Source organism: Lissotriton vulgaris, chromosome 4_1, assembly GCF_964263255.1.
Source record: "Lissotriton vulgaris chromosome 4_1, aLisVul1.2, whole genome shotgun sequence".
NCBI classification, from domain to species: Eukaryota; Metazoa; Chordata; class Amphibia; order Caudata; family Salamandridae; genus Lissotriton; species Lissotriton vulgaris.
Window position 1 is genome coordinate 1,352,474,975 of NC_141691.1, and position 24,804 is coordinate 1,352,499,778.

The window sequence follows — 24,804 nt, forward strand, 5'->3', positions numbered from 1 at the left end:
TATGGTGCTATTTTACGTAACACCTCCAGAAAGAAAGAACCATTGTCATTATTTGGTGCATAGGTGTTTGCTCCAGGCAGGTCTCAAATCCGTCCAACACCCCAACTATTATCAGATGTATACCTTTTTGGGTCCGCATGCACCACTTGCTTGTTGAACCCGACTAGTTTTCCAAGACTGACATGACAAGAAGCATATTTACTGTTAGCCTGGTTTTTCTGTAGTATGCTGGCTCATATTGTTGCAGGAAGTATAAAAACTTACATCCTGCTGGGGGGCGCTAGAGGGCGCCAAGCAAGCTGAGGCTCTTGTAGCTCGGTCTCTTATCCGGCCTATAATCTCTTCATCCCGTGAGACAACCGCTTTCTACTTACTGCGGATTACTGCTCATGCCCCGGAGAACCTGCTGTGCTGATTTGATCCGTCCTGACCCCTCTGCAGACAACAAAATCCGAGAGTGCTGCACACCCTGCGGCAGGGCTAAAATGGGGGCCAGCCTTTCCGCGGCCGTCCAGAGACCTGGGCGGGACTGCAGACACCGCTCCTGAGGACTGCGCTGCCCCTGGCGAGCCCCTGAGACCTGGACTTCATCGCCGCTGGCCTCCTGACTGGCCCGCGGTGGACTGCTGGATCTGCTCTCGCCCCTGGTGAGAGGCGGACCTGGAGACATCTGCCCGGCCTACGGGAGGGAGGAAGGCCGGCGGAGATTTCCGGAGGCCCGTGCAGCACCTGTACGGCTCTGAGGCGGGGGCGGACAGCGGGACAGCCGCCTGACCCTGGTGCTGCCTGTGGGAGTGCCTGGGGGCTGACGTGGCTCCGGCGTGCTGCCCCCCAACCTGCGGGGGCCTCTGAGCGCAGTGAAGGACCTCGGGCGCCTGCCCTACAAAAAAGTAGACGTCCCGCAGGTAGGAGAAGGCTCCATAAACGTTCCTGCTGGGGCAGGCGCGAGTTTGGTGCCCCCCCGGAAATTATCGTTGCATAAGCTCCGCACTGCTCGGCACAAGACGGGACTGGAGAGTGCGGCGGCTCTGGCCTGACCCCAGGTCTTGACTGGGGCCGGCTGAAATAACCAACCTCAGCGCCAGGACACTCAAGAGTATTAGTGCGCGTTACAAATCCACTATAACATAACATTCAGGCCTGTGTGACCCCATCCCAGTGACTCGGGAGAGGGGGGGGGGGGCTGCATGCCCGAAGCTGCTGGGCCGGCCCCCCCCCCTGGATTAAAGCAGACCCGACAACCCGTCCCCTTTGCACTTGTGGACAAGATCACTGGGGCGGGGCCCTACAGACCCCCCCTGGATAACGCGCTGAGGGGAGGAAAATATACGCAGCTAACACAAGACGGTGGGAGTATAACACTGCTCCATATACCCCCTCACCTATTTGGGGATCACCATTGCTGAGACAGAATGGCCCCCAGACGGGACTCCACACATGTGGGACACTCCAGTAAGCGTACACGACTAACCCAAGACTGCCTGTTGTGCTTACGGCTCCCCTGCATCCCCACCGCCTGGCGACACTACCAACGCTGACCCTGGGGGCCCCCGCACCACCGGAATACACCCCACTGCTGGAACGGGGGAAACAGACATCCTGAGCTGGGAGACAAACCTCGTAGGAGCTGGCGCAGCCACCCACCCCACCCCTGCCCCCCCCCCCCACGCCACCCCACTGAAAACCCTGTCCGCCCTGATTGCTTCGGAAGCGGACGCTCCCCACGACCCCTGGTCCACCTGGGTATCGTTACTCTACTGCATTGTACCGCCCGCTGTATTGCTCTGCATCTTAGAAGTGATTGCGCTGCTCGCATTGCCTCCCCAGCTGCTTCCGCCATTATAGCGCTCATTATTCAGCTGTTTTGTTTTAGTGGGCTGCTCGCTTTGTTTGGCCATATTTAAATCGCATTGCCTCCGTATTGATTTCCTAGGGCTGTAGAGATTGCCCGCTTTGCCTGCAAAAGTGTGTAGCCTAATTGTGCCAGTGCCCCTGCCGACAGCGTAGCCCTGTCTGTGCCCCGGCCTGTTCCGGTTTCGTTTTGCCAGCCATTTTGTTGTTGCTGTGCATCGGAGCCCGTCCCCTCCACCACGATCCTGCCTCCCAGCTGCCCCTCCCTCGCCCCTCCCCCTCTAATATCCACATATGACCGATGCCTTCGCGCGCAGCGTTCACGCGCAGCGGTCGCGCCCCTTGCGCGCCGAAGGTGCGCCAAAGGTAAGCCCGTCTACGTCCGTCCGCGCCTGGACCGCGCCCAGCGCCAGACCCCCTGGTCCTCGCTTTACCCACTCCACTCGCTTTACGTATGACGCCGCTACTCTCCTTGGCCTTAACCCCGGACGCACCCCGCAATGCTGCGTAACTTCCCCAGGACACACCCATGGACCATTCGCCTGCCACTTCTGCAAGTTCGCCTGCATCAGGACCCATGCCAAACCCTCCCCCTCCAAACACAACTCAGACTCCAACCACCTGAAGTGTATCCTGCTGAACACCCGATCGATCCACAAACATGCAACTGAACTCTGGGACCTACTCGACACTACATCACCGGACGTCGCCTTCCTTACAGAAACCTGGATGAACGCCTCATCAGCACCCAACATCGCCATATCCATCCCGGACACCTACAAGATTATCCGAAAAGACCGCACCAACCAAACAGGAGGCGGCATCGCCATCGCCCATAAGAACACCATCCGAATCACGACCAGCTCCGACGATAACCTTGCGACCGCCGAACACATTCACTTCCAAATCCACACCGACCCCAGGACCACACTTAGAGGCACCCTCATCTACAGACCACCAGGAAACCGCACACAATTCAATGAAGACATCACTGACTTCATCAGCCCACATGCCCTCATCTCCGAGAACTACATTCTACTGGGAGACCTCAACTTCCACATGGAAAAGAATAACGACAGCAACACCACCACCCTTCTGGACAACCTGGCAAATCTCGGACTCAAACAACTTGTTGACACCCCCACCCACCTTGCCGGACACACGCTCGACCCCATCTTCACCTCCAACAAACACATCTCCTTCGATCACACCACAGCTCTCCATTGGACGGACCACAGCTGCGTTCACTTCAGCTACAAAAAGACCACAACTCACATCCCACCACAACCTATCCCTCGAAGAAACTGGAACAAAATAACCACCGACCAACTCTTCACATCGCTTAACCAAAACCCCCCGGCCATAGCATCGGACCCACACCAAGCTGCCACCAAACTCACACAATGGATCACCCACAGCGCTGACGAATTAGCACCCTTGAAAAACCACCAAATCAAACCAGGTAGCAAAAAAGCCCCCTGGTTCAACGATGACCTTAAGAAATCCAAGAAGCTATGTCGTACCCTCGAGAAAACCTGGAGAAAAAACCCAACCACCAACAACCTGACCACCTTCAAGGACGCCACCCGCAAACACCACCAACTGATCCGATCTACCAATAAATCAGCAATCAAGGATCGCCTCGACAACAACGCCCAAAACAGCAAAGAACTATTCAACATCGTCAAAGAATTTACCAACCCCACCGCCGGCACCAACGACATCACTCCCTCCCAAGACCTCTGCGACTCTCTATCATCTTTCTTCCACAACAAAATCGCCGACATTCATAACAGCTTTGAAATCCTGTCCGATGAACAACCCACTCCCCCCACCTCCGAACCAAAACAGCATACTCACAACATTTGCGCCTGGAACCCAATCACTACAGAAGACACCATCCGTCTGATGAACTCCATCCACTCAGGTTCACCAACTGACCCATGCCCCCACCACATCTTTAACAAAGCTGACTCCATCATCGCACCCCACCTCCGCGATGTCATCAACTGCTCCCTCAACTCCGCTACCTTCCCAGAAAGCTGGAAACATGCCAAACTCAGCGCCCTTCTGATCAAACCCACAGCGGACCCCTCTGAACTTAAGAACTACCGCCCCATCTCACTCCTCCCCTTCCCGGCCAAAGTCATCGAGAAAGCCGTCAATAACCAGCTCGCCGCCTTCCTTGAATCCAACAATTCACTCGACCCATCACAGTCCGGCTTTCGAGCCAAACACAGCACCGAAACCGCCCTCATCGCTGCTACAGACGACATCCGAACGCTACTGGACAACGGAGAAACAGTTGCCCTCTTCCTACTGGACCTCTCCGCCGCCTTCCACACAGTCCGTCACAACACCCTCATACAACGCCTCAGCAACGTCGGAATACAAGGAAAAGCGATGGACTGGATCATCTCATTCCTCGCCGGAAGAACACAGAGAGTCCGCCTCCCCCCATTCAAATCAGAGGCCACCGAAGTCATCTGCGGCGTACCACAAGGATCATCACTCAGTCCCACCCTCTTCAACGTGTACATGAGTCCTCTCGCAACCATCGCGCGACAACACAACCTCAACATCATCTCCTACGCTGACGACACCCAGCTAATCCTTTCCCTCACCAAAGACCCCAACACAGCCAAAACCAATTTACACGAAGGAATGAAAGAAGTAGCCGAATGGATGAAGAACAGCCGTTTGACACTAAACTCGGACAAAACGGAAGTCCACATCTTAGGATCGTCCCCCTCCGCATTGGACGACTCGTGGTGGCCACCGGCTCTGGGCACAGCACCCATACCTACAGATCATGCACGGAACCTGGGCTTCATCCTAGACTCCTTCCTCTCGATGACCAGACAAGTCCTCGCCGTTTCATCATCATGCTTCAACATTCTACGCATGCTCAAAAAAATCTTCAGTTGGATCCCCACCGATACAAGAAAAACAGTCACCCACGCACTAGTCACTAGCCGACTAGATTATGGAAACACCCTTTACGCCGGAACCACAGTCAAACTACAGAAAAAACTCCAACGCATCCAAAACGCCTCAGCCAGACTCATACTGGACATCCCCCGTCAAGCCCACATTTCCGGTCACCTGAAAGATCTCCACTGGCTTCCCGTCAACAAGATAGTAACGTTCCGTCTCCTCACCCACGCACACAAGGCCCTCTACGAGCTAGGACCCGAATGTCTCAACAAACGACTGTCCTTCTACACACCCACCCGCCAACTACGTTCATCCAATCAAGCCCTCGCCGCAATTCCGCGCATCAATAAATCCACCAAGGGAGGATGATCTTTCTCCTACTTAGCGGCCAAAACCTGGAATTCTCTCCCCACTCACCTCCGCCTTACACAGAACCACCTCTCTTTTAGAAAGCAACTAAAAACCTGGCTATTTGATAAGTAATGCACCCACCCTCCCCCAAGCGCCTTGAGACCCTCTGGGTGAGTAGTGCGCTATACAAATTACTGAACTTGAACTTGAACTTGTCCGGAGAACCCGAAACCTCCGGCACGGGCCCTGCGGACACGGCTTGCTGCCTGCCCACTGGGACCTGCCCCCCCTGAGTCACCGCCGCCAATGCTTCATGCCTAACCGCCTGCTGCACCACCCTCTTCCTTCACATGGCAGGTATGGGGAAACCAGACAATAGACAGCAAAACTTACCTTCGATGCTCGCAATCAACCCGCTCCCAGACGGAGCTGGATGATGAACAACAAGGGACATCAACCACCTCCACTGCAGACCTCAAGGAAATACTTCTAGTGATGCAGTCGAGCCTAACCTCCATAGAATCTAAAATGGACTCCATGAAGGCCAGACTGGACGGCCTGACGCATAGGGTGGAGAAGCATGATGATCGTATTGTGGATGCTGAGCTCTGCATCTCTGATCTGGAAGACACAGCCACCACGAATCGCACCCTAGAAATGGAGACGGTCCTCAAGGTGATAGCCGCTAAGAACGAGGATTTGGAATCCCGCTTGAGAAGGAATAACCAGAGAATTCTCGGCGTTTCGAAGTCCACAGCCATGGGGAAGATGGAGGAGTATGTAGAGCGGCTACTCACACTTTTCGGGAGAGAAGCCTTCTCGCAGGTCCTGGTGGTTGAGCGGGCACATCGCTCGCTGGCGAGTCGGCCGGCTCCGGGGGCCCCCCTAGGCCCATAATAGCCAAACTGCTAAACTATCGAGACCGGGACACTGCTCTCTGACTCTCTAGGGAAAAAGGACAACTGCGACATGAGGGAATGGAGAGCTCGATCTATCCTGATTTCACCGTCGGAAATTCCTGCAGTTGAAGAAAAAACGGTAACAGCTAAATATCCCTTATGCCATGCAATTCCCGGCCTGCCTTAAGGTTACACATTCAGGGAAGCACCATTCCTTCTTCAACCCACAACACGTTCAGGACTTCCTCAAATCTCTACCCAGGGCCGCTGTGGGAGGACAGTCCCCTGCCTGCCGCCCGAGGACGGGCAAGGCACGTCAGACGTGGAATAACATAAGAATAGTCGCCGCTCCGCCTAGACATGCGATGTCCCGGACCCCGACGGTTGCACCTGTAATACCTTAGACATCAGAAAACTACTGAACGAACATGACCTCCCAGCCCTCATTGTGCAGAATGAACCAGGACAGACAACTCATTATTGTGTTATGGTCAATGATAGCGTAACATGCAGGAGGAAATTATCTGGACTGCGACGGAGGAGGGCCCACTGCCCGACAAAGCTGACTATAATATGCTGGTCAGTTTGCCGCCACCCCACCATGTACGATATGGGGCAGTACATCAGGAAAATAATTTCTCGCTGCTCACTGAACAGTCATTTCACGACCGATATAACTGCACTTGATATAAATTGGGAATGATAGGCACTGCCCAACTTGCAACCGGCATTAAAGAGTTCCTTTTTTAGTAACCTGGAGATGAAACGACAAGCTACCGCCGAGCACCCTCGCCCGAGCGAGGAAAGACTGGTCGCCTTCTAGAAGCCACCCTCAGAACTTTTCACTACTTTTAGGTAATTTGTTGATCTCAATGCCCCCTGTTGGGGCGATGGACGGAAGATGTTATGGGGAGGGGGGCGTTAAGGGACACAGTGAAATTGGCTCACGCTGTGGAAGGAGGGAGGGATCAGGGAAGGTTTACACTTCATATTTCAGACAGTTACACCTCCGCATGCCATGGGAACATGGTTGGGGAAGGGGGGGAGAGATGGGAATCGTTTTTCACACACTGTTATGCACACTACCAATTTGTACCTATCTGAACATGCATCCCGGCATAAATATGCACCCTGCATTCTACTGCTCCATGGAGTCCCGATCTAAAACTCTCCAATATAACTTTCTGATGTGGAACGTCCGTGGGTTGGGGAATCCCCGTAAGCGGTGCCATATATCGGCATATCTAGACCATCACAATATACAATGCGATATGCTCCCGGAAATGCACCTCGCCCCCACCCTGTCCCCCATCTTTGCTACCCGGTGGGCAAACAACAGATGCTTTTCCTCCTACTCTTCATACGCACTGGGAACTTTCATCCTGGTGAAACGCACGCTCCCTTACACCCCCATTGAATCTTAAGGTAACCCACAAGGTCAATAACAGCATCCTGTGGGGGAGACTATCCTCACAGACCATTACATTAGTGTCCTGGTATGGGCCCAACACTGATGATCCGGAATGTTTCCGGATATTGTGGGGAAAGATACAAGACATAGGATCCACCCACTTGGTATGGGGGGGGACTTCTACGTTACCATTAAACCAGGACAGATCGCACCCACAGCCTCATCACTACACTAACGCACCCTGAAAGACATTGTCAAATGCCATGACCTTGTGGACCCCTAGAGGTATCTCCACCCACAAAAGCGGGTGGGAACCTGCCACTCCTCCGTTCACTCTTCCTGGTTGTGCATAGATGCCTGGTTCACTGACAGGGGCCTGGCAACTTGGTCGCCACATGCACTACACCTCCCTCGGACATACTCTGACCATTCCCCGGTACTTCTCACTTTGACACCACCACATGAAGAGCCCCCCTTTCTCTCCTGGCGACTCAACCCACAGACACTCTTAGACCCCGTCTTCAAAGACGAGCTGGAGCAGGAGATTTCGGATTTCTTTCTTCGCAATAACGGCTTCACTCCGCAATACTCCACGATATGGGAGACTTTCAAGGTCACTATGCGGGGAATATGCATAGCCAAGAGTGGTGGTGTCTTGAAGGATATTCACAACACACTCCGGAAACTAGAGTTAGACATCAAGCAAACTGAGAAATCCATATAAGCTGCACCCTCCCCTGCATTGCAAACGCATCTGCGCGCCCTACTTACTGACTTATCAGGAGACGGCGGTCCTTGAAGACGAACACCTTAGACATCTTGGAAGCGTTTAAGAGATTTTATAAAAAACTGTATTCAACCCAGCGACAAACCCCAGTAGACTTTACATCATTCTTCGAAGACACAGCAATAGCTTGGCTGGGGAATGGTCAAAGAGAGTTTCTCTTGCAGTATCATGAGGATGAAGAGGTCATCTCTGCTTTCATGCAGTTACAATCAGGCAGGGCCCCGGGCCCAGAAGGCCTCCCAGCTGAGTTCTATTAAGCTTTTCCCCACCTTCTAATTCCGATCTTACGGCATGTGTTCGAGGAGGCCCGGGAGTCAGGAATCTTGCCCCAGGCAATGCGCGAAACACTCACAGCTCCCTTCCCAAACCTGGAAAACCAACCACTTAAGTAGACTCGTATAGGCCCCTATCCCTCATAAATGTAGACGCTGAAATCTTGGCTAAGTTAATCGCAAATCAAATTAGCCCCCTTATGCCAGTACTGGTCCTTCCAGATCAGTCAGGATTTGTCCCATCTAGAAGCACGTCCCATAATTTACGTACACTTTTTGCGCTACTGCACAATATTGACCCCGAGTAAGACGCAGCTATCTTCCTCGACGCCACTAAGGCCTTTGACTCCCTGGAGTGGGATTATTTATCCTTTATACTCGCGCGTATGGGCTTCCCTCTCCTATTTTTAGTCTTGATACAGTTACTGTACACCGGACTTCGGGCCACGGTGATGATTAATGGCAGGCGCTCCTCCGCTTTTCCACTGGCCAGAGGCACAAGACAGGGATGCCCGTTGTCCCCCCTCCTTTTTGTCCTGGCCAGTGAGCCACTTGCCGCCAAGATCTGGCAACACCACCGCAAACATGCTATCATCTACCTCAGCAGACAAATGCTTATTTCACTATATGCAGATGACCTCATCCTCTATCTGCGACAACCAAATGTCAGTCTGAACCCCATATTCCGACTGTTTATCCTCTTTGGCCAGCTTTCAGGAGTTAACATAAACATGGAACAAGTCCCTGATATTCCCACTCACTGACTCCACCCCCAAATTCACACATGATTATCCCCTCAATTGGTGCGACGACACGCTAACTTATCTTGGCATAACTATATCCCACAATTGTGAGGAACTGATGAGGGCCAACTATGGTCACGCGTTAGACTCCATAACTGAGAAAATAGCGAGGTGGATTGCAATGCCTCTGTCCATGGCTGGCAGGGCTGCCTTGATAAAAATGGTCACATTGCCCAAACTTTTATATCTATTTGTAAAAATTCCCTACGCCGCTAGTCACTAGTTCTTCTCGTCCCTTAAAACACAGCTCATACGACTTGCCTGGGGAGGAAAACAGGCCAGATTACGATGGGACACTCTCACACGCCCTTTCTGCGAAGAAGGGTTCGGAATACCAGAAATAGAATTATTCTTTACCTGCGCACAAGCCCACTTTGCCACATACTTTATGAAAACCCCCACTTACATGCCCCACCTTGCAATAGAAAATGGCTGCATGGCCCCTGTCCCCTGCACTGCCTACCTCTGTACCCCCGCTGTCCCGCACTGCCTTGCCTCGACTACAGTTCAATGCATCACTAGTGCCTGGCCAACTTAACCACGGCCACACAATGCACGTTAATGTACTCTCCGCTTCTACAACTCCCGAGAGAGTTGATGTCCCAGTCACGCAAGAAGGAGGATGCCGGCGGCTCCTTTGCACAGACATAGGGGCAACTCTACTCAGGCGGCACATTTCGTACAAGTGAAGATTTCTTCGGCGACACTAATCACACCCCACTGGAACGATTTTACTATATTAGACTGCGCCAGGACGTCAAAGTCATCACACCTGAATTTCCGCTAGAGCCCCTCATTATGTTCCCACTGCATGCACTTCTACAACAGCCGGGCCCTGCACATGTGCTTTCGCTACTGTACCGCACGGTCCAATCCAACAGGGAGTACAACCCCCCCTCCGGCCCGAAATAGGTGGGAGGAGGAATTGGGGCACCCCCTTACCGACGAGCAGTGGATATTCTGCTGTGGGCAGACCGGAGAGATATCTGCCAGCAGCAGATTTAGAATCATACACTATAAATATGTACACCGCCTCTATTACACCCCAGCGCAGCTACACCGACTGCGGCTCTGAGATAAAGATAGCTGCGACGGCTGCGGAGGGGAGGGAGCGGATTTTAAACACGTGGCCTGGGACTGCCCGTCCATCCAACACTTCTGGTTGGAGATATTGAACGCACTAGACAATATGACGGGATTACACATACCAAGAGATCCCCTAACGGCGCTGTTGGGCTACACTGCACCCATTGCTGCTAAAGTGCGATGCTACACTTACCTTGCGCTTCACCTAGCAAAGAGACGAATAGCCTGTCGGTGGGGAAGAGGGAGGGCGCCAAAATTTAAGGATTGGCTTAAGGACCTTATCTATTGCCAAGAGCAACTACATACCTACGCTGAGCTCCAGCCTCCTTCCTCCCGCCCAAGAGTTATCTGGGGGCCCCTACAGATGTACCTGCTGGAACACACCACAGATACAGATGCAACCCCACCCTAACTGAAACATGCTTTGCCGCAACATGACCCCCCACCCACACATACCAGCTACTAGACCCCACGGGACACCAGGAGACACCACCCACCACACTACAGGAGCAGGATGCATCTTCACCTCAGCCATACACTCACTGCATATGTTGTGCTGATAGAAATGTTAACTTCAGTTTTTCCTCTACAGGCCTTATTCGACATCATATGATAAAATATAGCTGAGCTGACTACCCCTCAAATGCATTACCCCACCTAACGCGGCCGGCCCGCCGTGGTTTTAGGCGGCTTGCTGTGTAATTTCCCACCAGTACAGTATGCTCTTTTTTTATTTTATTTTTTTTATTCGCTGAATCACATTGCCGACCTGAATAAGGATGTAGGCAGCGAAATTTGTTTTGGTACCATCTTCTCTACCTTAAATAAAGGTTTTCAAATCTTAAACAAAAAAAAACTTACATCCTGCTGGCTGTTATGCTGATCATTATGCTGGCACAGTTGTGGATTTTATAAGGGACTCCAGATTTTGTGTACACAATTAGTATCAGTGGCCTACTTGAGCTAAAGGTAAATTAAAGTAATTGCCTTTGCTACAGCGTTACACAGGGTTTCTGTCTATTCCTTGTGATCTAACACCATTTGTTTCCAATCAGGTTCAGTTTCTCTGTTAAAAATATTACATGCTCTGTTGGAAACAGACTATCTCTTGCAGCAGCAGTAAGCATTTGTAAGAAAATGCCTCTTCTTGTATGGTCACCCCCAAGTTTTTGGACTGATGCTGCTGGTTTTTCGATTTGGCTCATACCCATTTGGCTAATCTAACATACCTGTAAGTCCCTAGTAAACGGTACTAGGGCATGTAAGTAAGAGAGACCGCAGGGATTTCAGCACTAGTTGTGCCACCCTTGGTGTGATACTTGTAAAACAAGACTCCCAGCCTGCCATTTGCAAGCTGGAAGAGAAGTTTACACTGCTAGTCCAACTTTGCCATTTAAAGTAATCATAAAGCTAGACTTCACCCTGGCATATGTGTAAGTCACCCCTAAGGCAGGCCTATCGAGTCCAACGACAGGGTGAACATATCTCATGGTGAGAACATGATTTATACACGTTCAGATAATAAAAATGTGAAACTGTCATTTTTACTGTGGGAAGGCGTGGTCAGCCCATTGGTGAGTACAGAGTTTCATGCTGACCCCTCAGGTGTGCTAACTCTGGAATGGTGCGACTAAAGTGGGTCATCCAAGCTATCAAACAACTTGTTACATAAAGCCGGATTTGATTCTCAAGTTGAAACTTTAACAAAGTTGCCACTTTGTTGCCTTTAGTCCTCTATGCCCAGACCAGTGGCACACAGGGCCCTGTCAGAGAACCCGTTCTTCCCCCTTGGGAAGACATGCTAAAAACTTCCAGGAAAGGATACAAGGGGGTCAGCCCTGGAAGGAGGTGTCACCTCCCTCCTGCAGGAAGCCACACTGCTGTTTTCCCCAAAAGACGAGCTTCAAAGAGAAGCAACCTTTGAAGGGCACATGGGTTTACACTTGGAGACGGGTTGCTCCATTGTTTAGGCAGACAGGTTGGCACTAGGGTCAGGAGAAGGGAAACAAGTTGCCAAAGTGGTTTTCCAGGGGCGTTTAGCCCCTTGGTAGTTGCACCTCTGGGTTGGGCTAGGGAGCTCCACATGCTGGGAGATGTCCTGTCATATTGGAAGTGGGCAGAATGGTGCCTCCTGAGATGCTCAGATTCCACACTTCACAGGAAGTGATCATCAGATGGGTGCGAACCTGTTAGCCATGAGCTACCAACCGCATCCTGCCCTAAGGGCATTTTCTGAGCATAAGTAGGTGACCCCTGGCACCCTGAACTCCGATCTCGACTGGATTGGAAGACGGACCGAGAAAAGACTGCCCTGCTGCACCTTGGAACAGGCAAAGTGAGGCTGCACCATTGTGGAGTGCATCTGATGGCTAGCAAAGGAGAGGGATTGTGCCATGTCCAGCTTGAGGAGAAGTTTTCTCCAGAGTATAGCCAAGAGACTCCAAGGGCCAGCTGACTTGCCTCCTGTTCGCAGCAGAGGGGCACAACAGCTGAAGAAGCCTACTATGGCAATTTGATAGAAGTCTTCAACCCACTGCCGTGCAGCACCAGGAACCTGGATCTGTCACACCAAGTTGCTCCCGAGTTCGCTGAGTCAGGGAATATCGTCGGAGAGCAGCTGCGACCTCCAGTTACCAGGAAGGATTGCTTGTGACCACGATATTGGGCAACAGGTAGTCCAGTATTGACTGGACTTCTGCCTGCACAGAGAGGACTTTGAAGGATGTTGACCCTGTGACCAGGACCACTTTAGCCCCTTTGTGGACTGAGGAATAGTTGCAGCATGACCCCAGTTGACCGGATTGCATCCACAGCATCCTTGACCATCTTCAGCATCCTTCATCCCTTGCATCAGGACAACTTCTACACGAAAGCCCTTCAAAGGATAAAAGTACCTGGAATTGACTGAAGACTGCTTCACGGGCTGAGGAAACTGTTTCCTGCAGGTCCACCTGACTACATCCTTCCAAAGTTGGTCATCTAAAGTGACTCTAAGCGGATGCGTTACGACTACCCTAAAAAAGCTTCCAAGTGTCAGATTCCCTGAATTTGCCAGTGCTTGTTCGCAGTGGAGTGAAATGCTTTGATTTACTATACCTTGTGCCTTCTATGGGAAACAACCTTTACAACGCAACTTTTACAACGCACTACCATTACAACGAAACTTTTACAACGCAACATCCATTGCAACGCATGCATTTACAACGCAACCATTACAACGCATGACACTACAACGCACACCACTACAACGCATGCCATTACAACGTAGTCATTACAACGCATACCATTACAACGCGTAGCATTACAACACATAGTACCCTTACACTATCCAACACTTACCCTACTGTTGCACCCCCTGGAGTTAGAATAGTAATTTTTACCCCTACACTATCCAACACTTACCCTACTGTTGCATCCCCTGGAGTTAGAATAGTAATTTTAACCCCTACACTATCCAACACTTACCCTACTGTTGCACCCACTGGAGTTAGAATAGTAATTTTTACCCCTACACTATCCAATACTTACCTTATATGCAATGTAATGTTATGCGTTGTAATGGTATGCGTTGTAAATGTAGCATGCGTTGTAGTGGAATGCGTTGTAAAGGTAGTTTCAAAGTATTCCTTGTAATGATATGCGTTGTAATGGATGTTGCGGTGTAAAAAATGCGTAAAGGTAGGCGTTGTAAAAGTGTGCGTTGTAACGTCATACATCCCCATCCTATGTCTCCGGAACCCTCCAGCATATCTTTTTTGTTGTAAAAATTAATAAAATGACCATCTATTTTTATAAATTGATGTCAGATTTCTTTAGTGTCTTGTTGATTTCTTCTTCAATTGTTTTGGGGCTGTTTAACCCCTCCCCTGCTGGTGACGGTGTTGCGTGCTTATCTAGGATCCTGATCGATACTGTGACCTTATGCCCCTATTCGGCTATAAATCCATTTATTCCCTATATTGGCATAACCGTTCAAGTGCGATATTCAGAAAGTCATCTCTGGCCTCACACGAACAGAGCCACATTCCAGAATAGTTTTCTCTGCCACTTCCTTTGCAACCAATTAGTGCAATGACAGAGCAGAAGTCACTATCTGATATTCCTAGATTAACACTCCGAGTTCTTCAACAAGATAAAAACTCAGCAAACCTGGAAATCCCCGCTTGCTGTGTTTTGATTAGTAATGGAACTCTAATGAGCAACTGATAGCTATCACTTCCTAGTGACATCTTTAATTGACGTCTTATGTCCAGCAAACTTACGTCAAACCAGGCACCTGTCAGGTATAAATATAACCAACGTTGCCTTAAGCAATTGCTGGTGTCCCATTGCTGTTGTATGCTGTATGCAGTACGCTAATGCTGCTGCTGCCCCGCTGCTGTTGGTGAAGCTACTGATACCATTATCGCCGCTAAAGCGCGAACGATGGTGTGGTGAGCTTAGGAGCTGAACAGCCGTCCCTCTGCGAAGAAGCCCAGCAGATGCCAGCTACCCGCGGACGCTGTCCCCCCTCCTCCTCCTCGACGCGCTGAAGAGAGACGCTGCCTTTCTCCTGCAGAGAAATCCAGCTCCAGCGTTTCTAGTCTGCCCTCGCGGGTGACTGGGATACCGAGTTCCCCCTGAAGGAGATACCAGACCTCCATCATTCTATTCAGAGGTATGGTGTTGACTAAACCCTTAGTGAGAATTCTTGAAGCAAACCTTGGCAAAACCAACTTAACTTAAAGCTACTTACTTACTCCCCTCCCAAGTATTAAGCTTAGGTCAGGTACACTGGGGTAGGCGTAGTTAGAAGCAGTTGAGTATTTTAGCCTAATGTATATATGACTGTATATATGTTTTATTACTTTTAAACCATTGTATGGCTAAGAAACCATATCAATGCTTTTACAGTATTATCTTGCAATACTTATCTTACTGTACGTACTTTTTATCATAACAAGTCTTGCAATTGTGGCAATACATTTCTCTTGTACGAGAAGAAAGACTGTTCAATAAATGTTAACCCTTTATTGACAAACGCCCCGTCTCTCTATTCTCTACATATCGTGAAAGTAAACTGCACTAACCTGACTGAGTAAAATAACTGTCTATTGTTTCACACGACCCTAGAGATTGACTCTTGATCTGAGGAGCAAAGTTGTCATGTTGCACGGTTGTTGGAAAACTGAATCCGTTCTTGTCTGTGCCAAGGAAGCTGATCACTTCCTATGCAGAGAAGAAAGTTTCCAGTGACCTCTGAGCTAGTTGGTAACAAACCCAATTAAGTTTAGCATAGTCAGTAGAGTCCTGGAAGATCCGCACTTCTACGTCGATACTACTGTTTATGTTATTCCAATGCGCAGGGCCTAGTGGGAAACTAGGAACTACACTACAACGGAACCTCTCCGTCATCAGCCGCGGTCGCGCTGTGCTGATGACGGAGCAGTTCCATCACGGCCCGCTCGGCACACCTGCGCGGCGCGGATTCCGCGCCTGCGCTGAAAGTTCCATTGATCGGGCAGGGCCGTGACGGAACCGCTCCGTCATGAGCACAGCGCGACCGCGGCTGGTGACGGAGCAATTCCGTCACCAGCATGGGCGCGCAGTGCGGCCCCCTCCGCCCCCTTAGCGCTGCGGCAGAATAGCCGCCGCAGCGAAGGGGTTAAATACTGTAGACTTGTTCCTTTGTGTAAGCCTTCCTGCTCAGAGCCATGGCTACCCAGTGTTCATCTGAAGGTTTGACAAATGCAACCTAAGGGCCCTAAAGGGGTAGTTAAGTGTATTACATGGTAAAGTTGCATGCCTGTAAAAAAAGAAGTGAAAACAGTTCTGTTGAGCACGTTTTTGCCCTAAGATCACACCTTTTTGTTTATTGATTTTATACCCGTCTGTTATACATTTGCTGATTTTGACTACTACATTGCTGACTTCCTGTGGAGGTCAAGCTTATTAATTTGTTAATCCGCATGTTTGTACCTCGATCCCATGTGTGACTGGTTCTTGATCTCACATCTATCTCTTACCTCCCCCTCATGTAAAGCGCTCTGATAACCTCTTGGTTCATGTTGGCGCTATATAAAACTTTATTTAAAAAATATAATAGGCCCCATTTCCACACAGCATTGATATGTTTTAATGTAGAAAAAACAGAAGGTAGATGGCGCATCACCACCATATGGACTGTAGTTACTGCTCTTTCCAACATATTTTTTTATTTTATTTATTTTTATTTATGAAGTTTTGTATAGCGCGAACATGACCAAGGGGGGTAAACAGTAGTGGAAAAAGAATTTTCATTATATATACGCGCAATAGCAGTGGCATTGACGCTAGCTGCTTTCTTTTTAATCATTAGGTGAACTGCTGCTATTTTGCTATTAAATTTCTTCACCTTTTAATCTGTTGCCGTCTGCTCCCCGGTCCATCACTGGTTCGCCTGCTTGTTGTGGAGGGAGCAGCGGTCTTTGCTGGTTCCGGGAGGAGGCGGGGGAGGTGGAGCGCCGACGTCAGCAGCCAGCTGACTGCCAGGCTTTATATTCCATGCCCATCATTCCGCGCAGCAGACGCGCGCAGCGGCTGGTGACGGAGCGATTCCGTCACCAGCATGGGCGCACCGTGCGGCCCCCTCCGCCCCCTTAGCGCTGCGGCAGAATAGCCGCCGCAGCGAAGGGGTTAAATACTGTAGACTTGTTCCTTTGTGTAAGCCTTCCTGCTCAGAGCCATGGCTACCCAGTGTTCATCTGAAGGTTTGACAAATGCAACCTAAGGGCCCTAAAGGGGTAGTTAAGTGTATTACATGGTAAAGGTGCATGCCTGTACAAAAAAGAGTGAAAACAGTTCTGTTGAGCACGTTTTTGCCCTAAGATCACACCTTTTTGTTTATTGATTTTATACCCGTCTGTTATACATTTGCTGATTTTGACTACTACATTGCTGACTTCCTGTGGAGGTCAAGCTTATTAATTTGTTAATCCGCATGTTTGTACCTCGATCCCATGTGTGACTGGTTCTTGATCTCACATCTATCTCTTACCTCCCCCTCATGTAAAGCGCTCTGATAACCTCTTGGTTCATGTTGGCGCTATATAAAACTTTATTTAAAAAATATAATAGGCCCCATTTCCACACAGCATTGATATGTTTTAATGTAGAAAAAACAGAAGGTAGATGGCGCATCACCACCATATGGACTGTAGTTACTGCTCTTTCCAACATATTTTTTTATTTTATTTATTTTTATTTATTAAGTTTTGTATAGCGCGAACATGACCAAGGGGGTAAACAGTAGTGGAAAAAGAACTTTCATTATATATACGCGCAATAGCAGTGGCATTGACGCTAGCTGCTTTCTTTTTAATCATTAGGTGAACTGCTGCTATTTGCTATTAAATTTCTTCACCTTTTAATCTGTTGCCGTCTGCTCCCCGGTCCATCACTGGTTCGCCTGCTTGTTGTGGAGGGAGCAGCGGTCTTTGCTGGTTCCGGGAGGAGGCGGGGGAGGTGGAGCGCCGACGTCAGCAGCCAGCTGATTGCCAGGCTTTATATTCCATGCCCATCACTCCGCGCAGCAGACGCGCGCAGCGGGCGTGCCTAAGGCAAGCCTATCTGCGCCCGTTCGCTCCCATCCGGGGCCAGGGGCCACAACCCCTGCCCCGTTTGATAAAGACAGCAGAAAATATTCTCCTGGATTTTTACGAGGTATGCAGAAGAGATCTAACACTGACTGCATCGCCCTTAAATCAGGCAGCCCCATCCGTCCTTGCCCCAGCTGTAATTTTACGTGCACCTCTTTACAAAATAGGATACAGTTGGCTAATAATGTCAGTAACATGAACCCTATTAAATCATCATCAGCGGGGGGAAGACTCATAGGAGATCACCTTATAGAGTTTACATTTTATAATTTAAATTACAGATCCCTAGCAAAGCACAAAGAAGATAATCTTTGACCTACATAATTCTCAGTCGCAACCAGACGCAATATTCCTTACGGAAACCTGGCTATATGAAAGCTCGGGCCTGACATTGCGGCGGCCCTTCCGTCCAATTATTCAATTGTTAGGAAGGATACAGTAGACAAACTTGGAGGCGGTATCGCAATAACCTTTAATAAACGAATATTCTTGTAAATCGGAAGCTGTAGAACTCGAAGGGTGTGATGCCGGTTTTTTCAGGCTCTTCCTTTCTCCTCAGTTTACGCTCACAGGTTTTCTACTGTACCGACCACCGGGCCCAGTGGGGTTTTGGGCACAAGCTTTTCTGAATTCATGACCCCTTTCCTGCTCAATGCTGCTAATGTTACTATTGTTAGTGACCTCAATGTACATTTTAATGACCCTGCATGTAAGACTGGCTCTACTCTTACTTCCGATTTAGAAGCCATGAATATGTTTCTTTGTAATTCAGGTCCAACCCATAGGGCGGGCCACTTGCTTGACCCTGTTTTCTCAAATTTACCTAATGTTCTATGTCAAACAGCCCTTCCATTAACCTGGTTGGATCATTTTCTGGTAAGGTTTAAGATATCACAAGACCCACGGCCCAATAATTCCTTCATCCCCTTATCTAAACGTAAGTGCAGAAATTGGAGGAAGTTGAATATCGACTCTTTTAACCATCATTTAGCGACTAACATGCCAGCTATCCCTTCCATTGAAATATCAGAAGCCAACTCCATCCACACTTGGATTATGAATTCTTTGAAAGCTTGTCTCGCTTTATTCTTCAAGAAACTTAACAATCACCGCCCCCCTGCCCCTTGGTTCACTGAAAAACTAAAGGTTGAAAAAACGAGGTGTAAAGCTTTGGAAAGACACTGGAGAAAAGACTACGCTTTAAAATCCAAATATAACTATAAACTGGCCAAGAGAAATTACAACTCCCTTTGCAAAATCGCCTGTGCCGAATATGTAAATAGCACCATTCTATCAGCACAGAATAATGCAAAAGTATTGTTTAAATTAGATGGCAAGCTCTCAGGAGCATCCTGTCAACCGATGCCCATGGTGCTTGACTAAATGTTTTATCGAGAAGATTGAAAAGATCTATACAGAACTTGAGATGATAACCACCAAAGCGGAGCAGCAAAACAACACCGTACCTCAGTCTAGACTGTAACAAGTCAGAGGAGACCCCTCTATCTGTACCTTCTCATAAAATCATTAGCTGGCAACCACTGGACTCTCAGTCCTTTAATGGTATTTTAAAAAGCCTTAAACTGCAGCCCATTATGGAGTTGCTTAATGCTTCTTTGAAAGATGCCATGCTACCTCCAGAGTGGAAACACGTAATGGTTCTTCCTCTCTTGAAGAATCCTAACACAGACCCATCAGAACCCTCCAATTTCCGACCGATTTCGCTCATTCCTGTTTTTTCAAAGATATTGGAAAAACATGTGAATCAACAGCTCGTGCAGTTTGTGGAAACCAATAAAATCCTGCACGTATCGCAATCAGGATTCAGAGCCGGGTACTCCACAGAAACCACTCTTCTGGGAGTTACCAAAACACTTCGCCAGCTCCTTGATAAAGGAGAAACAGCGGCGCTTATTTCGTTAGACTTAAGCGCCACCTTTGATAAGGTGTCTCACCTTACTCTTATAAAAGTCCTTCAGTTACTAGGAATTGGGGGCGCAGCCCTGGATTGGATCATAGACTTCCTCACGGGAAGAACTTTTCATGTCTTTTCGTCTTTGGCGAATTCAAAGACCTATGGATCCCCTATGGAGTACCACAGGGCTCGATTTTGAGCCTCATGATCAATCTTTACGTAAGCCAGCTAGCCACCATTGCGGAAGAAGCTGGGTTGTCTATCTTTTCATATGCTGATGACACCCAGCTTCTTTTTTCTTTATCTTCCAATGATGCCTCTAAACCATCTTCCTTACCGACTGGGCTGAATAAAATAGCCAGTTGGATGCATACCAACTAGCTAAAATTAAACGGTGGAAAAACGGAGGTCCTGATCATGGGGAAAGATAAAGATCTTTGGGTTCCACGTCACTGGCCTCTGGAATTGGGTACACTTCCTCAGCCAGTCCAAACTGCTCGCAACTTGGGTATAGTGATCGATGATCAACTGTCCATGAAGCTGCAAGTAACCAAGACTTCCTCTATCTGCTTTACCATTCTGAGGTGGCCCCGTAAGATACTATGGATGTTGCTTGGACCTACTCAAAGAACTGTAATTCAGGCTTTAATAATGTCGAGATTGGACAATGGCAACATCCTGTGTCTAGGAGCCAATAAGGAGGTGATACGCAGACTGCAGGTAGTGCAGAACTCGGCGGCGAGGTTGCTTTGTCATGTACCCAAAATATCCCCCATTTCAGGCTCTCTCCAGGACCTCCATTGGCTAAGAATTGAGAGCCGGACTAAATTCAAGGTCTTATGCTACATGCATAAAATTAAATCAGGTACAGCTCCCCGTTATCTATGCTCCTTGACCCAGACATATCACCCAGCACGTCTGCTTAAATCCTCTTCCCAAGCTAAATTCTCAGTCCCAAGATTCAAAGTAGCACGCATGGGTGGACGTTCCTTTTCTTATCTGTCCCCCATGTTGTGGAATTCACTCCCTCTTTTGCTTCAGCATGAAACTAATCACAAAAACCTTAAGACCTAGCTATTTAATCAGTAAATCTTGTCTTTCTGCTGCATTTGTCCTTGGCGTCGGGAAACCTCTGGGTAGCTGTGCGCCCTACAAATTTAATTTAGTAATAATAATAATATATGTGCATAGCATGCTACTGCTGGGATTCCCAGGTGTACAACAATATAGTAGTCAATCAGGGCATCAGAGCAATGAAGCCAAGGCCTTTTAGGGCAGAAACTTGTCAATTAGGATTTTATACACTTAATTTTTGTTAATTAAATTACTCTAGTCTCACATATTCTTCTCATATGTATTCCTATCATGTAACTTGTGTACATTTCCTCTTTGGCAGGTGATGGAAGTAAGATGGCAGATGCAACCACTATGTTGTCAATTTGTGATCCAGTGCATTTGGTTCTAATAAAAATAGACCCTTCTGGCGAGACAACATTGGTATCGTCTCATTTTCTGCCGTGGCGCTCTGTTCTTGGCTCAGAAAATGGAATTGCCACTATTGCTGTGGAACTTCTGGGTGTAGGTAAGTTGACATCTGTAGTGTAGCACTCTGTGCTGAGGCTATTATAGAAGGTTGTTTTGTTCTGTGCAGTCAAGAAACCTTTTGAAGAAATACATTAATGCACCGGGATCAGAGTGCTATTTTAGTCACAAAACTAAACATGTGGAAGAGAGTATGAAATAGCTTGATAGTTGATCTATATCTCTGTACAGTTGTCATGATGAAAAATGATTGTAGGTATTTACAGACTGGGGTTACAAGTGAAATGAAAAGGGATGTAGGTGGCTACCCATTAACAGAGGAGTCTTCCTGAGGATTGCTGCCAAAGAGGGCAATACACAGGCATATAAGGCACTGGTTAACACGGGAGAGAATCAGTTTTTGAAGGAACTTGACTCAAAACTATCAACACCTTCTGTTTACCTGAAATGTATTCCAGAGAACTACCAAAGAGCAATGGAATTCTACTTGAGCCTTCTCCCTCTCCGTTTCACTCACCTCTTTCTGGGCCCCTAGCCCTCTTTCTCAAGCTCTCTGCTCTTGCTATCATTTCCATACCTGTGTTCTCCTCCATTGCTTTTCCACATCTGTGCTCTGTTTTTCTACACTGCTCTCTTCTATTGTGTTTCCACACTTGTGCTCTTTTTTTCCTCACCTGGGCTCTACCTACTCACTTTTTCCCCCACACTTTATGCACTGCTTTTCCTTTTTTTCCACACATCTCTCTCTCTCTCTGGGCCTCTTAAACCCCTTGTGTGCATTTCTCCTTTCTGCCATGGTCTCCTCTCGTTCTGCTTCCCTGCTCCTCGCTTGCCCTGCATGACCCTTCCAGCCTCCACAGCCTTCCCCACCCCTCTCGTGCAGTTTCATCCTTCCTCCGCTCCTTACCTTTCCTGCATCTTCTTAATTTTTCCTGTGTCTTTCACCCCACTCTAGCCCCACCCCCTGCACTTCTCTCCATGCCAGACCCTACTTAATGGCTGCTGGGCACGCTGAAGGTGCACTAACGGCAAGCCTGTCTGCGCCCTTCCGTCCCTGGACTGCGCCCAGTGCTTTGACCCCTGGTTTGTGAAGCCCCGACACTTCACAGCAGATACCCTCTGCTCGCTCAACCCAGAGCGCCCAACAGCCCACACCTGGCCCACTGCTCCACAAAGCACAGTAGGAACTTTTTCCTGTTTCCACTGCAGCTTTGCTTGCAGCATCCCTCCTACACACGCACCCGCACTCATAAAAACCTATACTGCCCACCCACACCAGCACCCCACAATACGCCATACTTGACTCTCAACAGACACTCACGTGGATGCTTCTTGACACCTGCTCTCTCGGCAAACACTCCCTCAAAATCTGGGACCTCCTAAGCAACAGCACTCCTGACCTCTTCCTGACGGAAACCTGGTTGAACCCATTGTCATCTCCTATTATAGTCATGGCCATCCCATCAGAATACAATATCGCATTTAAATGCAGTCTCCTAAACCGGGAAATGGAATCGTAATTCCCTATAAAGACACAATCAAATGTGCCACAACCACGGACTCTGACTTCCCCTTTATGAAAAATATGCACTTCAGTCTCCAAACAAACTGCAGCTACACCCTGAAAGCCATACAGACCACCAGGACCAGAAACAAACTTCAGCAACCTCATCTCAGATGTCATCACTCCTCTCACCATCAACTCCAAGGACTTGATACTACTCAGCGACTTTAATTTTCACTTGAGAGAATCCAGGGATCCATTTTTCGCCGACTTCTTCAAAAGCCTGAACAACATTGGACTTTCTTAGCTCGTCACAGACCAAACACACATCGCAAGACACACCCAGATCCTATTTTCATCTCCGGCAACAACCTTAGATACACTTCCGCCTCACTGTTCACATGGATTGACCACTCCGTTATGCACTTTCAAATCTGCACAGCGCAAGCCAAAGCATCGACCATCATTGACATACCCAGGCAAAACTGGAGCTAAGAAACAGAAGCTGACTGGTACACCGCCCTTGAAAGGTCCATCCCAACACCACAGACAGCATTGCCAAGTATTTCACCAACTTCAACTAGTGGATCAAGCCCTGTGTAGACTCATTTGTACCCTTCAAAATTCATGCACATTGCAGAACCAACAGACAGGCCACCTGGTACACAGACAAGCTCCGGGCTTTTAAAAGATACTGCAAGCAGCTGGATAGAAAATGGAGATCCAAAAATAAAGTCGACACAAGATGTACCTACAAGGCCGCACTAGGGAACTACCACAATCTCCTGAGAGATACCAAGAGAAGAACCGTTATTGAACAAATTGAGGATAGCTCCAACAACCTCATAGAGATTTTCTCTATTATCATGGAGTTCACCACAACAGAGGCCACAGCCAACTCCATCATTGCTTCTCAGGAACTCTGCAACAACCTTTCCAACGTCTTTTACAGAAAAATCGAAAAGATCTACAGTAACTTTCAAACAACAACCCAACCTCAAGAACATCATCGCTAACCTGACCATTTGCAGCTAAAACACTCTCCTAACCAACTGGAGAACACTCACGAGGAAGACACCACTGCAATCAAGAAAACTGTCTACTCCGGGTCCCCAACATATCCTTACCCCATCACATTTACAATGTGGGATGACCACTGATTTGCATCATCCTCACCCACTTTAACTCCTCCATCATATCCGCCACCTTGAAGTCTGGAAAGATGCAGCATACCCTCCTCCAAAACTTTCCCACAGACCCCAGCGAGATGAACAACTTCCATCCCATCTCCCTGCTTCCATACCCAGCCAAACTGATAGAGAAGACAATCAACCAACAACTCACCAGCAACCTTGACCTCCATAACCTACTCAACCACGCCCAGTCTGGTTTTTGAAACAACCATAGCAAGGAAACAGCACTCGTTGTTGCCTTAGATGAGATCCATACCATACTGGACCGTGGAGGAACCGACGCCCTTATACTGCTTGACCTCTCAGCTGCAATCTATACCATATCACACTCCAGCCTCATCAGAAGACTGCACGACAAAGGCATCCAATAACCGACCCTCCACTGGGTATGCTCCTCCCTCAGAGGAAGAACACAGTGAGTCAGAATTCCACCCTAAACATCAGAATCCAAGAACTTGAACTGTGAAATCCTCCACGGTTCATCACTCAGCCCAACCCTGTTCAACATTTACATGACACCACACGCTGATCTAATCCGAGCACGCAGCATCTCCATCATTTCCTATGCCGATGACACGCAAATTCTTAGGCGGGCGGTGGGGGATTCAGTGTAGCAGCGCCGGGACACTTTGAGTAG

The 24,804-nt window shown here is 48.7% G+C and overlaps 1 protein-coding gene across 1 annotated transcript in view; it reads left to right on the forward strand.

Annotated features, from left to right (window-relative positions):
- Nucleotides 1-24,804, forward strand: part of CEP76 (centrosomal protein 76) — a 304,664-nt gene that overhangs the window by 91,140 nt on the left and 188,720 nt on the right. The window contains exon 5 of the mRNA XM_086965581.1: nt 21,325-21,510. Within this exon, the coding sequence (XP_086821707.1) occupies nt 21,325-21,510 (186 nt within the window). The remainder of the gene's footprint in view (nt 1-21,324; nt 21,511-24,804) is intronic.